The following is a 15,390-nucleotide window of genomic DNA, read 5'->3' on the forward strand; positions in this document are numbered from 1 at the left end:
CACACACACACACACACACACACACACTCTCTCTCTCTTTATCTCTTACCCCCTACAGGCTTTTAAGCAGTGGTTTAATCTTTAGGCGAGATCCTACTAATCTGACACCACATTTCCTTACATAATCCCTTCTTTTCTGTTTTTTTTTCCTCTCATTCCTTCTTTTTGAGCAGAAGCATTTAGACTCTGTCACTCTGAGGCAACTCTACAGAAGTTAAATCTTTAAAACCAAAGGCCAGAACTAGACTAGCGAACAACAGTCCTCCGGCATGAGGGCTTTTAAATTAGCCGAGATCAGAGCCATGTTAATCATTCAGGCTGCTTTTCAGAGACGGAGGGATGATCGTGACAAGCAGAGAGAGGGAGAGAGAGAGAGAGATTAGAAAAAGCAATGTACCTCAGTGAATAGATTAAATAAACATTTTTAAGTCACTAAACACTAATATTTCTCCTTACTTTTCTGATATTTATACAAATTTATTATGCCACAGTGCTGTTAAATTCACAACTGTGATTGGTCAGAAGTTGTTGATTCATTTTCTACTGCAGAAGCTCTGACAATAATGCCAGCTGAAAGGTTTATTTTAATGTGCTCATAGTAATACTCTATCGTAACAGCTTACACAGGGACTTTTATGGCAGATGCTCCACATAGTTTGCTGTTGTTGTTGTTGTTGTGTGTAATCCTTGATGGTGGAGTTTTCTGTAAGCATTTTTGGAAGGAGTCTCCAGTGTCAGGGCTGTGTAACAATCCGAGGTTACACTGTAAAGCTTAACTTTAAGCTTCCCTGATGCTCTGTAAGAAAAGTAGATCTAAGTACCATCTGAAACAGAGCAACCACCCCGTTGTTGTTTATTTTTCTAATACCGCACACTCCCAATTGTTTAATTCCTTACAAAAAACTTCAATACCTCATATAATACTATTTAGTAGTAGACACAAATGCTAGTGTTTGTTAGAATGGATCTTATAGTAATTGAAATAACATGCTTTGGGAGAATGTACGTAGAAAAAGATGGAGTCAAATTCTTTCCTGTATCTGGTCAAATGTTCAGTCTTTATTTCTTTTTTTTTCTTGCTCGTCTCATAGTATCGTGGCGCATGATAGGAATTATTTTGATTTTGTCTTCCATGAGACAAGTCAAGAGCGATGGAGAGAAAAATGTACTTTTAAAAATGAAAGTGTTTTTTTTTTCTCCTGGGTGTTGTCATGTTTGTATTGAGAATAGATGATAATACACTGACCCCTAGAGGCCAGAATTGGCAACAACAACCAAACTCATGCAGCTCCCATTTGGAAAAGATATGTAAGGTATTAAACACTTGGGGGTGAAAATAATCAGTGATGGGATGGTGTGATGTGAAGTGGAGTTACTCCTGTTACACCCCAGTTTAGGGTTGGGATGGTAACAGAAAGTGTGGTTGGAAATGTGGATGTATGTATAACACACACACACACACAGGCAAAATTCATGGTTTACAGAGTTATATTGTCAGAATATTATATTTAAAAGTGCGTCAGGTTGGCCTAGGCCAAAATAATGAACAAAAATTAGACTTAAGAGTAACCTATGTCAATGAATACACACACACACACACACACACACACAAAACAAAATACGAAGTACTTCCCTCCCTCTGTATCTAGCTAATAACCAATGACAAACATCCAAACCCTACAAAAATGGTAGCTCAACTCTACACCTGGTAACTTGGACAACATACAAAAAGGAGTATATACAAAGATCTGGCAAACAAATGAAAGGAGAGGAAAGCTAATCTGAATATTCAAAAAACATGCTTAGAAACCAAATACAAATTATGAAACACAAATCACAACACCAAAAACAAATAAGCTCGAAGCTGAGTCGGTCACTCCAGGGGTCCCTTAAATGGTGTCACTTCGACGATGTCAGCACAGTTGCCGACAACAGCAGGTGACGAATCAGGAACCTGGTAGCGATCATATCATGGGACAACATTTGGACACAGAACACACACTCCTATCACCCTGAAATTATTATTTTCCTATAACAGCATGCCCTGTTTCAAGTGTAGGAGAAAAACCAAACATCATTAATTTCAACAAGGGTTCAAGGCCATTGAAGACAGGATACATAATTGGCTGAAAATTTTTTTTTTTCTTAATTAAGCGTAGCACGGTGGTGGTAGCACAGCTTCAGTATGTTCAAGGTTCACTTCTGTGCCCAGAATCCTGTTTGTTTGGAAACTATGCTTGTCTGTTGTTTAAGATATACTAGACTATATTTTGGCTTTCTAATTTTTGATCAGGAATTAAACAATGTCGGACAGGACACGCCCCAAATGGCAACAGTAACAATGCTAAAATTTAGCAAGCTAGCCACTCATCCAGCTAATTTGAATCCTGATGTGAATGTTGAGTGAAATTATGTGCATAAATACTTCATGTCTGTGATGTAGATCATTTACCCGTAAACGCTAGTTGTCACGGACGTGTTTAAAACAAACTGAAAAACATAATCTGATTGTCAGATAATAGACCTCCTTTTTATTAGAAAGCAATGCTGCTATGTTTCTAAACCAAAGTCTCGGTATAGAGTCTGAATTCTGCTTCTGTGAGGCACCGCAACATATTTTCTGTCCACGTAACCCAATTAACTCTTATCACTGCACAAAGTCACAGTAATTCACGGCTGAGCTTTGTTCCACAATCAGATAATTACGCCGACGTCGAATAATAAGCAGGACTCTTAATCTGGCTTTTGTTCCATTGGAAGCAATATAAAACGTGGGCATAAACTCAGCGGAAATCACATTAACACCATCAGGGATTAGAGACAGGTTATCTAGCTGAGTTTTACACAGGATTGGAAATACACTTTCCAGCTTTCAGATGTTGGATAAGATTGAGATTTCCTGTCTTTGGTAGAGATAAGAATCAAATCCTGACTTATATCAGGGTGAGAGAGTGAAAACGCATGGCGTTATTGCAGTGTTGCTCAGTGCTTTGGGCCATGCCATGTATTAAGTGGATTTTTAAATGTATTGTGCTTTTCTATGTTTTTTTTTTTTTTTTTTGGCCACTTGCTGTACTCGTGATTCCAAAATTGGGGTGCCATTTAGCACACTTACATTAGATTGTATTTTTTAAAAATGTATTAGTGGAAGACCTTGTGTTTTTTTTTTTAAATTTTCCTTCATATTTACATTCACTGCATGAGCACTACCGAGTACTAATTTTTAGTACTGTCCAGAGGGTGGCGCTGTTACCACCGCCAAAACAAGGAGAGTTTGCCATAGAAAAAGGAAGCGACATAGTGTTCCTAATGTTGTATTGTATACAGTATATACTGTACACTGCCACCTGATGCTACACTGGGAAACTACAATACATTCGTAATTCCTTTTCCCTCTGCATTGATACACATTCTTATAGCATTCAATGTATAAATATTAGCTACATAACATACACATTTTCCACCCTTTCTGGCTGAGATTTGCCTGATAAATGTATAGCTAATGGTCAAATATCTTTTATTTCAGTACATTTAAGTAAATAACACAATATTCGGCTAACTACAAACCTTCCTCTGCATGGTGTCGGTAGCACCGGTGATTGGTGATTGGGATACTGTCTGTGTAGACACTTGTAAAAGTTATACTATCAGAAATTGAACAAAGTTGGACTGGACACATCCACAAACAGTGACAGTAACAGTGCTCAAATTTAGCAAGCTAGCCAGTTAGCCAGCTAATTTGCAAGCTCGTCTGACACTATATGAAATTGCGTAATATGAATGAAATACTTCATTGGTGTAATATAGGTCATATCACGTACACACTGAAACAGATGTCATTAAAACACACTGTAAAACACTGTAAAACGGGTGTCAGATGAGGGGCTACCTTTTTATTTAATTTTTTTTAGAAAGCAACTCTGCTACGTTTCTAAACCAATAATCTCCATACAGAGTGAATACAACTTGTCCATGTTTACCTCAGTCTCTACTTGAGATTTATATGATACAGGGGTGGCATTACTATTCAGGCAAAATTTGATGTTTTTAATGATATTTAATAAAATTTTAAATGCATTAAAACCCATGACTAATAATAATAATACATGAATGAGCTTCCGTATACAATTGGTCAGCAAACACACCTTTTATTGAACGTCAGAGTAGTTCGTTTTGACCCGGCACGCTTCATTTTGCATTTTATTCCTCAGGAAGCTAATAACAGCAAAAAATTAGTTCACAGATTAGATCACACTAATTCTAAAATATTTTAAAAAATCTAAGACATGTTCACGTTCCACAATAGGCTGTTTGTCAGTGTAGTAACTGTGTGTTTCGCTAAACATTTTATCAGCAAGCCTTACTTACTTTATTTGAAGAATATCATTTGCTCCTGTAAATGATTCAGAATACAGAATATATGTGTATGTCACTTAGAATATTGAAATGTGAGTGATACTGATTCAACCCATGATTATTAAGCACCAGTGAGCACCAAAGCGCGGTTAACCCTTTATCGCTCATAGGAGATCCCCTTTAGGAGGATCTCCCCAGCTAAACTGGAAGTTTTGATTGGTTTTTCAACCGAGTCAGACCTGTCTGTTATTGCCTGAAGTGTTGGATCAATACCCCAGTAGTTTGAAAAGTGCCGGGTCAAATGCCAGCTCGCCCCTGTTGCTCTGACGGCACTGATATGATAATAAACAATGTATAGAAAGCACAAAGGAAAGCACAGGACAAAACAAATTTTTTTGGAATGAAAAATTTAATGGGATTCACGTGTGACTTCCATCAAGACTGCCATTCGAACATACACACTGTAAGCATACATTTTAAACAACCAGTCCAGCCAGTCTGTGATGGCCCCAGTACACAACCAAGTGAAATGAGGAAAAATACCGACACCAGGAGATTAGAAGCTTGAATGTTTTTTCATTGTACGTAAACAACTTATAATTATTTCTGTACATTCAAAACATTCTTATTTTTCATTTACGTTATGTAAATGACTGTATACGGGGTACCTGCTGGACTGGAATGGATATTATGGAATGACAGATCCATAAATACATATAAATAGATCATTTATGTCCCCATAACAACCTAATCCAAACAAAAATACTCAACAACACTTATTCTTAGCATTAGGAGGATTTGCCTTTTTACAAGTACTCCTATAGAGCAATCTGTAGATTTGTACTCTTTACAACCACTGCTACATAATAATCAGAAAGAATTCCTGATAATGAGCGTAGTAAATAAGGTACACAATCTACAACCATTAAGACACACATATCTACTGAAGATTAAGCCTAGGCATACCCAAGAAGCTCTAGTCTGCCTAATTCAGTAGAAACTGTCTATTAGTACAGAGACACCATGTACCATCCCTCAATGTAAAAGGACTCGACATAAAGGCACCTCGTCTACAATTACTGGCTCATTGTTGATCAGTAAGTAACAATATAAGCACTAATAACTAAAAACACTAAAAATTATTATTAAAATAATAATTTTACACACAATGCCATTCAAACAACTTAACCAACACAGGCTTGTCTATTTTCCTGATTTTTTTTTTTTTCATGAATTCATGTTAAGGAGATTACATGTTATGGATTTTGCTCTTAGACAAATTTTACAGTAGATTGGGTTATCATGTATCGGAGATTCTTTTTGGAAGATGAATTTATTCAGTCATTGATTCACTTCAGTATCCGCTTCATCCTGGTCAGAGTGGTAGTGGATCCAGGGCCAATCTCACGGCGCAAGGTGGGAGAATTCACCCCGGATTGGATGGGAAATCAACGTTGGAGTCAAATCCATTGCTTCATCAGTGGAGAATATACAAGCCCATCTGTGTTTTTTTTTTTTTTTTTTTTTTTTTTTTAATGCCACAATGCTTCAGAATATCTAATCAGATATATGAAAACAATGTAGCTTACTCTTACACCAGCAGGTATTGTTGTAACATGGCAAATAACACCATGTTACGTCCCCTCTCAAATTCATAGCTGTGTTTTCATCCTCAAAAAGAGCCGAAATCATCTGCCATGACAAAATGGCTGCTATGGTAGATGCAAAGCTCAACCATGAACAGATGCTACTGGTCTACTGGTTCGTCTCCCCGGTTTGCCCTTGGCAGCAAACCTCCAATACACATCTTCGTCCTCATCATTGTCATCATCATCGCCATCGTCATCTTCCCCCTCCTCACTGGTCATTATCTGCAAAGAAACATTAGGTCAAGTCAGCTCTGTCTGTGTTACTCTGCTGTGCATGAGCAGCAGTATGAGAAGAATGCAGCTGGCTGGCTTCACGCGTCTCAGAGGAAGCACGTGTTAGCCCTCACCCTCCCCGGTTGATAGGGGAGAGATAGCTGATGAGTGGGAAGTGGCAGATGACCAAATTAGGGAGGAAATGGGGAAAAACACTGTTATGATCTCATTTAAAAGTAAAGTAAGACACAATATCACTTAGGGGTGTTACGTTTCACAGTATGATAACCTAGTCTAAAACAATATGCTGATCATTCATGGCATATACTATTTGAATTATATATGCGTCAAATTAATTAATTGTTTTTCTTTGGCGTATTTAAACAATTTCAAACATTTTCAAATACTTCTGTAGCTTCCAAAGCTCCATACATTTATTTCATTAAAAACAAATCCCATGACTTGTTTGTAGACTTTGACCTTTCTTTGACTACTAAGCGCGTCTGTAAATGTTGCAAATGTAAATGTAAAAACAGCATAAAAGCATCAAGTCTGAGAGCTCAAAAAAAAAATCTAATAAAATGGTTAACTCACCGTTCTGCAATTCGGATTGTAACCCTGTTTCCAAAAAACTCGTGTTGCGCCACCAAGCCTGCAGCTACTGTAATACCCAGAGCACAGCTTCAAAGAGACACACACAGTGTCTTCCTTTTATTCTTTACAACTAGAAACCACCCACAATTGTTCTAAAAATAAAACAAGGATATGGATAGGAAAGCAACTAAACCTGTTCTAGATGGAGTGAAGAAATGGATTTCCGTGTAAAGGTACGTAAGAGATTTCTTTTTACGTTTACACCCATCTCACTTACTGCATAAGGACATCTTCGCCTTTCCTGTTGTCTCTCATCAGTAATTTTAACATATTATGGACCTTCTGAAGCTATCCTGCACATTATTCTTTTTTTTGCAGTCATTCCACCAGGACAATGAAATCACCACTGTCACCACGTTAGAGCATCTAAAGACATACATAATGTATTAGAGATGAGTGAATGTCAGTTTGTCAGTCTAGTCCATTTCTTTAGAATAGTCTGAAGCTGTCTGACTGCCTGATGCATTAATTACAGATCAGATTTGTCTGCTATCTTTGACCAGAATTTAAAGAATGACAATTTAGAAACAATTTAGATTTAAAGAATCCGAGCCGCCTTATTATTTAGAAGCATGAAAACCAGGGTTGATTTATATTGGTGCTGGTGTGAAATTGAACACAAGGTGTTCGCGTTGTGTGATTATACAGTCTGAAATACAAAATACAAAGCTATATTCATGGACTAAAGGCAAATTTGGGGGCTTTTTGAACATTTGAAGTTAAATCTTGGGTCAAACTTTATTGTCACCAGTGAAACCGAGAAGAGTGGCCATCATTCAGGAAGCAAAAATTCCCAGCATTCATCTGTTGAACCACATGAACAGAGAAGCAGAAGCAAAGAAAATAAAAAAGCACCATCATTAGAACCATCATTTATCAGGTACCTTGATTTGTTTTTTGTTTTTTTTTACTCACAACATGAGATTAGATCATGCTGCATGACCAAGAGAAGACCAGGCTTTTATGTTCTAAGCCAGTGGAGCATTTATATATACATTTGTTTGGCTAAGATAATAACCCTGAAAAATGATTTAATCAGTTAGCATACTGGGAAATGCAGTAAAAAAAAAAAAAAGAAGAGTTTCAGACGTTTACATTTCTACATATCATATATTTCTATATGTATCAACTATCAACTATCTTTTCTATGAAATGTTGTCTTGTCTCTTCATCTACATTTTTGCTTGGTGTTATTTCTTCCTTTTATTCTTTACCATTGGAAACCACTGGCATTTGCGCTATAAATAATAATACAAGATCTCGTCTGCCATGAATGCAACTAGACCAGCTCTAGACTGTGTAAACAGGGATTTTTATGTAAAGGAAATTGAAAGGTTTCTTGTTAAGTGTACACCCATCAGCATTTAAAATAAAACAATAAGTATGATGTTAAAGTGCAATGTCCTTGCATAATACAGTGTATTAAATGTAACTCGCCTTGTTGCTGAGTTCGTACCGTCAAATGTACACCTTTTGTACCTTTAGTCTGTATCTTTAGGAAGGTGCATGTAGTGTATGATTAAAGCTTTACTCTAAAAGGTAATTATGGTCCAATTATGTACCTTAAAGTTTGCATTGAAAGGTATGTTTTATTTACATCTGCAGGTTAAAGATAAGACACAAAAGATACAGTGACAAGGAAAAGCACAGTTACCTCTCGTATCCATTTTCTGAGAGTGTATGTTTCTGAATTTCAGCCCTTTATGTGGACTTTAAGGGACCAAAAGTAATGAGCTAATTAACATAATCTACAGATAAAACAGAGGAGTTTGTATCTTTGCCTTCATTGCATCATTTGGATTCTGATGGGTTCATTTTGTTGTACAAACATTCATCTTTTAATCACTCAAGTTTTTCTTCACTCTTCAGTAGGAATCTATCGTCTAATGTACTTTTGGTGACCAACTTTTTTTATATTATGGATTCTCATGAATAATTTACATAATCTAGATCCTCTGAAGTAATCCGGTAGAACCAGATACCAGTTTTCCAACCCTAACAATGTTTTATTAATTAATGAAAGAGATGCTAATTATGGTTTTTATTTGTTTCCAGTTACACTTAATGTTGCTGAAAATCTCCAAAACAGTTTATACCACAGAACGGTTGAATGCTCAAATCTGATTGGTCAGAAGACGTTTATAAGCACTTTCTCGGTTGTAAGCACTTTGTTTTGGTTATGTGTTTCAAATTCTCTGTAAAAATGACAGGATGCCTTTTAGAGAGAGAGAGAGAGAGAGAGAGAGAGAGAGAGAGAGATCGAGAGGTGGGTGAAGAATGCCTGTTTATCACAGCTATAATGTAAGTGAGAACAGGAATTAACTTGTCTCTTGGACATTCCACAACATTACATCTAACTATAAAGCGTTAAAATGTGTGATGCGTCATTCATTAATAAATTCAACATTGTAATCATTGACAAATCGCTATGGTGTAAGTGGAATAACACACTCCAGACCATGATGCTCTAGATTTCTTCCATAAATGATGAAGTCACAGAAAACTTCACCATATCAACCATTTAAGAACTCATAACACTCATAAGAAAGTAACAGAAGTCTTTAAATAATGCTACATTTTCAGTAAGTTGCTTTGTTTATCAATCCCAGGCAAAATAAAATGATAACTGTTTTGCATTCTGTTCATCATGATTTATATTTATTATTATAATCAAAATTAGGCAAATAATGCAAGACCAACACCAGTGTTGGTGATTGGGGAAATGTTCATTTTATTAAGCATGTTGGAGTTGTTTTATTTCTAGGCTATACACAGAACCAATAGGCAATTTATTACACAACCAGTATCATGAAAATTTCCCTAGTTTTTAGTTTTACTTCTAGCGTGTGATGCCTTGACGGTCTCTCTAGACCTGCCGCTGTCCACTGGAGGAACCTCAGCCTGCCGTCAGACTGTGGATGCCATCTGTCCTGACTGCAGATAAATATCTGTTGGGAACTTTGAACATGGGATTACTGAATGTCAACAGGGTTGAGTTGATCCGAGTGCTCCGTTTCTATGAGGTTGGGGATTTTCAGGTAAAACAGTATGCAAAGATATCTGTAAAAATGAAGTGTCTCTTATTGTGAAGTCTTTCTGTTGAAGTTCATCACAAATGTTCACCAGATATTGTGGAATTTCCATCTTCCACCATTGTACAAAATAGGTTAAGCCTGTGTCTGTGGTGTAATCAATGACAACTAAAAGAAAAAACATACATACCATTAACCACTAAAACCTCGGAAATCTAGAGCTCCCACCTAGTCCCACTAGTCTATACGGTCCTATAAAATTACATCTTAAGAGTCTATGATGGTGCTTGCTCCATGAAATGTCATGTTTAAAATGTTAAATCTTAATTAGTTAGGAATTATTTGGAGTACAGACGTACTTATTACAACCACAAATCTACTCATAGCTTCACAGTTCAGATGTATGATGGATTTTGCTGTTTCTGTTCATTTGTTTGGATTATAAATCAGGCTTACATGATTTTTGTATTTTTTACTTATTCACTGTTCAGTCCCTGGAGGACTAGTATTTAGGCCACAGCGCTCTCCCCACTGAGGCCTGGGTTCGATTCCTGGCCAGGGAACCAACTCCCCAGCCACTGGGATTGCATGCAACAGTGTGTTTTCAGTGCCGGTCCTAAGCCCGGTTAAACTGGGGAGGGTTGCGTTACTTATTAATTTTATGAGGAACTTTATTCAAGTTGACATTTAACTTGATCTAGATTCTCAGCTAATATTCTTAATATTTGGTTTTGTGCTTGTTCAAGACAGACAGGTTTTATCTTAATTTATGATCGTTTCTGTCCAATCATTCATAGTCTAATTGCTGGAATATTCAAGGTGTTAGGCTCAACCAATACATTAACAGAGCATGTATTTTAACTGCGATATGGAGACATTTATAACGTCTGTAACAAACATTGCGAAGGTCGGTGTCTCCATTAACTGCCATTGTTTTGCAATCGAATCTAGGCCTTTCCAATATGGCGGACGCGTTGACTATTCGGAACAGCTGCGCCCTTACTGTGAGGTCATCAGCATGCGCCAAAACCGGTAAGCGCTGTGAGAATGGTTGTGTCTGTATTACAAACGTAGCTATTAAAAGAGCGTTTAAAGAATGAAGTCGGCGAAAGAAAAGAAAAGAAAGCACTCTCGCCGAGAGTCGGCTGATGGAGACAGAAAAAGGAGAAGCACTGAATCCAGTGTGGAGGTTTGTTTTTATTTAAAAAAACGAAATATAAACAAATACGGTCCAAATTCTGGTTTGCTAGCTAATGCTAATATAAACAACCATTCATTGCTATTGCAGTGGTTTCATACATGGTATGTACTAGTATGTATATATACATATATATAATGTCATTGACACTCTATGTACAGTACTGTGCAAAAGTCTTAAGTAAAATGCTATAAAGAGCAGTAAACAGTAATAAATGAAACAAAGTCAATATCTGGTGTGATGATCCTTCGCTTTAAAAATAAATAGTATCTCAGGTGCAGTGTGTGCAGTTTTATAAGGAAATGAGCTGGAAGTGTTACTGAGCATCTTGCAGAAGCAGCCACAGTTCTTCTGGAGACTTTGACTGTCACACTCGCTTCTTATTTCTGCAGCTTTCATTATGTTTTTGTCTGAAAAGTGTCTCTTATGTAATCTGCTGCTTTCTTTACTGACATACAAATGTTTTTCTGTAACATCTAATTTTGTGCTGGAAACCTAATGTTTGGAATCTAAAATGTTCTTGTACTGAATCAATAATATAGAATTCATAAAATAAAAATCTATAACAAAGTTTATAATAAAAAATATAGGGTGCCTGAGACTTGTGCACAGTACTGTACATGTTGTGTGGTAGATAAACTCAAGCCAAATCCTACACTGTTAAAAAGGTTACATTACGTTTTGTAATTAACTGGCCTATTTATTATTATTCTCATATTTAAGGATCCAAAGGAAGAGGTGAATCATGTGCAGGCAGTAAAGGAAGAGCCGAGCGACATCGAGGAAGGTGGCCTGGATCTCACTGTGCCTTTCAAACCCATCAGTGCTTATGTGAGCGACAGGCAGGAGATGCTGGAGCAGTGCTTCCACGTCCTCGGCCAAAACAAGCTGAAAAAGATGCTGCCAGACGAGCTGAAGGTTTTTACGTCTTACCGTTCATTCCACAGCTTTTCATATGTGTGCTTCTGTTTGGTTGTAAGATATCTCACAATCTGGAGATGCCTGACCTTCTCCTAATCGTATTCTCTTAATCGTTTTTCCTTTGCCTCTGTGATATTTCTGTAGGACTGCACGTTTACGGAGATCAAGACACTCTGCTGGGATCAACTGCAGCAGCTGTCCGAGAACAATCTGCTCCAGATACTGGAGGGTTAATTACATTTACTTCACTAAGAAAAGAAAATTCTATACTGCATACAGTTTTCCAGTTGCTCTTATAGGAAAAATCCACCCTGAATGACTCGCATATTAATCTTTATCACTAAAAAATGTATTTTGACCAAATTCTTAGTTGTGTTTTTTTTAGTTTAAATCTTTCACCGACATATTGGTCTATTTGCACTATTGTTAACACTTTCCTACATTACCCACAATGCCGTTCACCTGACTGCTGATAGTGGCACCTTCCTTTCTATCTAAGAGAGAGATGCAGCGACGCTTTAGTGCTTAGTCTGTCCAGTTCTCTCAGCTCCTCATCTGTGCAATCAGATCAGCTTCTAAAGCTTCGACTTGACACTTAATACCGCCGTCAGCTCCATCAGACTCATCTCGTAGATCATAACTAACCAGGCTGTTGTAATTCAGCGTCGTATAGCCACTCTGGATTCTGTAACTTTGAGTCCAGTATTTTGACTTTGCGCCAAAGTTTCCACTACTTTGTAACTGTGTTGGATTTCTGATTAATGTGAAATTGAATGTCACTGGAAAATGGTGAGTGAAGACGGAAACATGCTCTTTGGTTTTCATTAGCTAACATCAAAAACTGACTGTTATCCCTTATGTTTAAGGTTGTTGAATTTTTTTTTTTCTCCTGTTAAACACAATTGTAACTGTTCTAGCAATAACAGTGGCATCAGCACAGCAGACAACTGCTAACTTTTCACAAGAATAATGAAAATACAGCCCCAACCAACAGATTCCCACCAGAATCACTAAGAATCATTACGAATTCCTTTAAAAGAGTAGTCTGTGAGGCTAAAAAAAAAAGATATCTGCCAGTGTAGCATCTGGAATGTTGTGGCTTTATTCACAGCTGATGATTAAAAAAGGTTTTCATTTTGGATTCTACATATAAAGTGTATATGTTTTTTCAATTTGATTATTCATCTCATTCTGATTCGCCGTCTCATTCGTTTTGAAGGTAAAGAGGTGACTGCTAACTCAGAAGCCGAAGAGAAAGAGACTAAAAGGACTCCAGTGGACAGTCAGTAAGTCAGATGTTCAAGAATTCTTCTACATTTCCCTGTACACAGTCTTTAATATTAACATATCTCGCATGTAATCATGTTTATATATGGTGTCTGGCCACAGATCTCTGGACACTCTGGACATTCAAATTGATTTTCTTGCTACACAGATACATAAATTCAAGCATTAAGGCATGTGGTCTCTATAGACCCCCCTCTTTATGTTGAGTTTGAATTTGCCCCTCATCCCCCACAAACTCCAATAATCAAAAGTACGACACTGAAAAGCACAACTATTTTAACCACGCTGCGTTTCACTGTGACACTTTCACTTGCGTTTCCATCAGCGAGTGTACGGGAAACATGCCACACTGAAATGTAATCACTCAGGTATGTGGCTGTAATCCATCCTGCCTATGTGTCTCTGAGCCAAGACAATGTTTGTAAATTGTTTTACACAAAATAAACCATGCCTTAACATAGCGACGTCACTGTCCCCTGTAGTGGACGAATGATGAATTGCGACATTACCGAGTTTGCTGAAGTTTATATCATTTTCTTTTAAGGGCTTGAGCTTTACACATGCACTTTTTTGTTGTTTGTTTTTTTAAATACTTTATCTTATAGTCTCTTATGTGATCAGGCTGAAAACCCCTGCCATAGACAAACTAGCTGTATGATGGGTCATACCGAAGGAATTTTAATCATTTCAGTGTTGTAGGATACTTTCGTCAAATTTAGTGCTGTAATTGTGAAGTAGTAACATGAAGTAGCAGTTTTAGATCTCTGAAGATTTTTAATTATTTAGGCAGGACAACAATGTGGACTCCACATCATCTGTGAAAGAGACTGCTGAAGGAGAAGACAAGCAAGGTAATGATGATAAAACTAAAATATTACAAATCAGAGTACAGATTCGGAAAAAGTGTGACGTAATATTCGTAGCGTAATGTTCGTACCAGAGTAGCTCATTTTGCGCCCTGTGTGCATGCACAGGTTTATCCGGAGAGGAGAGCGATGTTCTGAGTATTAACGCTGACATGAATGACAGTGACATCGAGGGCCACAAGGACCCCAAACCCCAAGAAGAGGAAGTCCCTGCTCCCACGGTGACGCCCCCGTCGTCCTCCGCCCCGCCTCCTGAACCGGACCTCCAATCAGACGAGCCGAAGCTGGAGCTTCAGCGCGACATTGACAGGAGCGTCAGTGAGATCCTTGCTTTGACCAATCCCAGCACTGACAAGGCAGAGCTTAAGCTACATTTGCAGCCGATTGCTATGGAAGTGGCTCCTGCATCACTTCCTGTTCCTGCTGCAGCACCGTCAGCACAGCAGCTGGCACTTCTGGAGTTAGAGATGAGAGCGAGAGCTATCAAAGCTCTAATGAAGGCCAACGAGGTGAAGAAATAAACTCTGCTGGCTCGAGTCAATTCTGAGGCCATATTGGCTTCTGGAATTTTGTTCAAGGAACATATGCAGCCATATTGGCTTCTTGTGATTTTGTTTTTGTTTTTAGTACCTGAACGTGCCAGTAGGATGGACACAGTTTGAATTTAGAGATCGAACATTTTCAGTTGAGTGAACTGGCTAGCACCATGGCCCATTTCAAATAAATGACCTTACTGTTGATTTAAAATGTGTCAAAGTCGTAGTTATTGTGTCGGATTTGTTACAAACAAATACCACTTTTTAATTTGTTAAACATTTTAACTGTACACTCACTTTAATAGGAACACCTGTATAGTAGGACAGTTCTGCCAGCAGTAAGATACTGTAAGTTTACACAGTATTTTAACAGTGTTAGTGTTAGTGATCAGGCTAAAGCACTAAATTTCCTTTTTGATTTTTATTTATCATTACTGCTAGTTTGTGAGTAATACTTGTTCTAGTGCCTTTATTGACCACTAGAGGTCAGTATAGTACTGCAGTTCTAATTCAGTATAAGTTATTTCCTTATTTCTTGTTCTGGTTGCAAAGTGGCATCTTTACAGCCACTCAAGTCTAGTCTGCAGTACACTTCAATCCTCATCTTGTCCTAAAGGCAGTATTCAGGTTTGGTTTTATTACTCCAACATCTCTATGTGTACAGTAGATTAAAGGCTA

At 37.6% G+C, this 15,390-nt stretch overlaps 1 protein-coding gene across 1 annotated transcript; it reads left to right on the forward strand.

The window, feature by feature from the left end:
* Window positions 1-10,899: 10,899 nt before the first annotated feature.
* LOC113545709 (caspase activity and apoptosis inhibitor 1) lies at window positions 10,900-14,923 on the forward strand. Its single transcript, XM_026945168.3, has 6 exons — window positions 10,900-11,093; window positions 11,826-12,020; window positions 12,168-12,252; window positions 13,243-13,309; window positions 14,097-14,161; window positions 14,285-14,923. The coding sequence occupies exons 1-6, from the start codon at window positions 11,001-11,003 to the stop codon at window positions 14,695-14,697; spliced, it is 918 nt and encodes a 305-aa protein (XP_026800969.1). The 5' UTR covers window positions 10,900-11,000; the 3' UTR covers window positions 14,698-14,923.
* Window positions 14,924-15,390: the final 467 nt, after the last annotated feature.

This window comes from Pangasianodon hypophthalmus, chromosome 28 (assembly GCF_027358585.1).
Source record: "Pangasianodon hypophthalmus isolate fPanHyp1 chromosome 28, fPanHyp1.pri, whole genome shotgun sequence".
Taxonomy (NCBI): domain Eukaryota; kingdom Metazoa; phylum Chordata; class Actinopteri; order Siluriformes; family Pangasiidae; genus Pangasianodon; species Pangasianodon hypophthalmus.

Excerpts from the sequence above, each read along its gene's own strand:
- LOC113545709 (XM_026945168.3), top strand. The coding sequence starts at position 11,001 with ATGAAGTCGGCGAAAGAAAAGAAAAGAAAGCACTCTCGCCGAGAGTCG. Across the intron at positions 11,094-11,825 it reads GCACTGAATCCAGTGTGGAG|GATCCAAAGGAAGAGGTGAA; the intron begins GTTTGTTTTTAT and ends CTCATATTTAAG. Across the intron at positions 13,310-14,096 it reads AGGACTCCAGTGGACAGTCA|GCAGGACAACAATGTGGACT; the intron begins GTAAGTCAGATG and ends TTAATTATTTAG.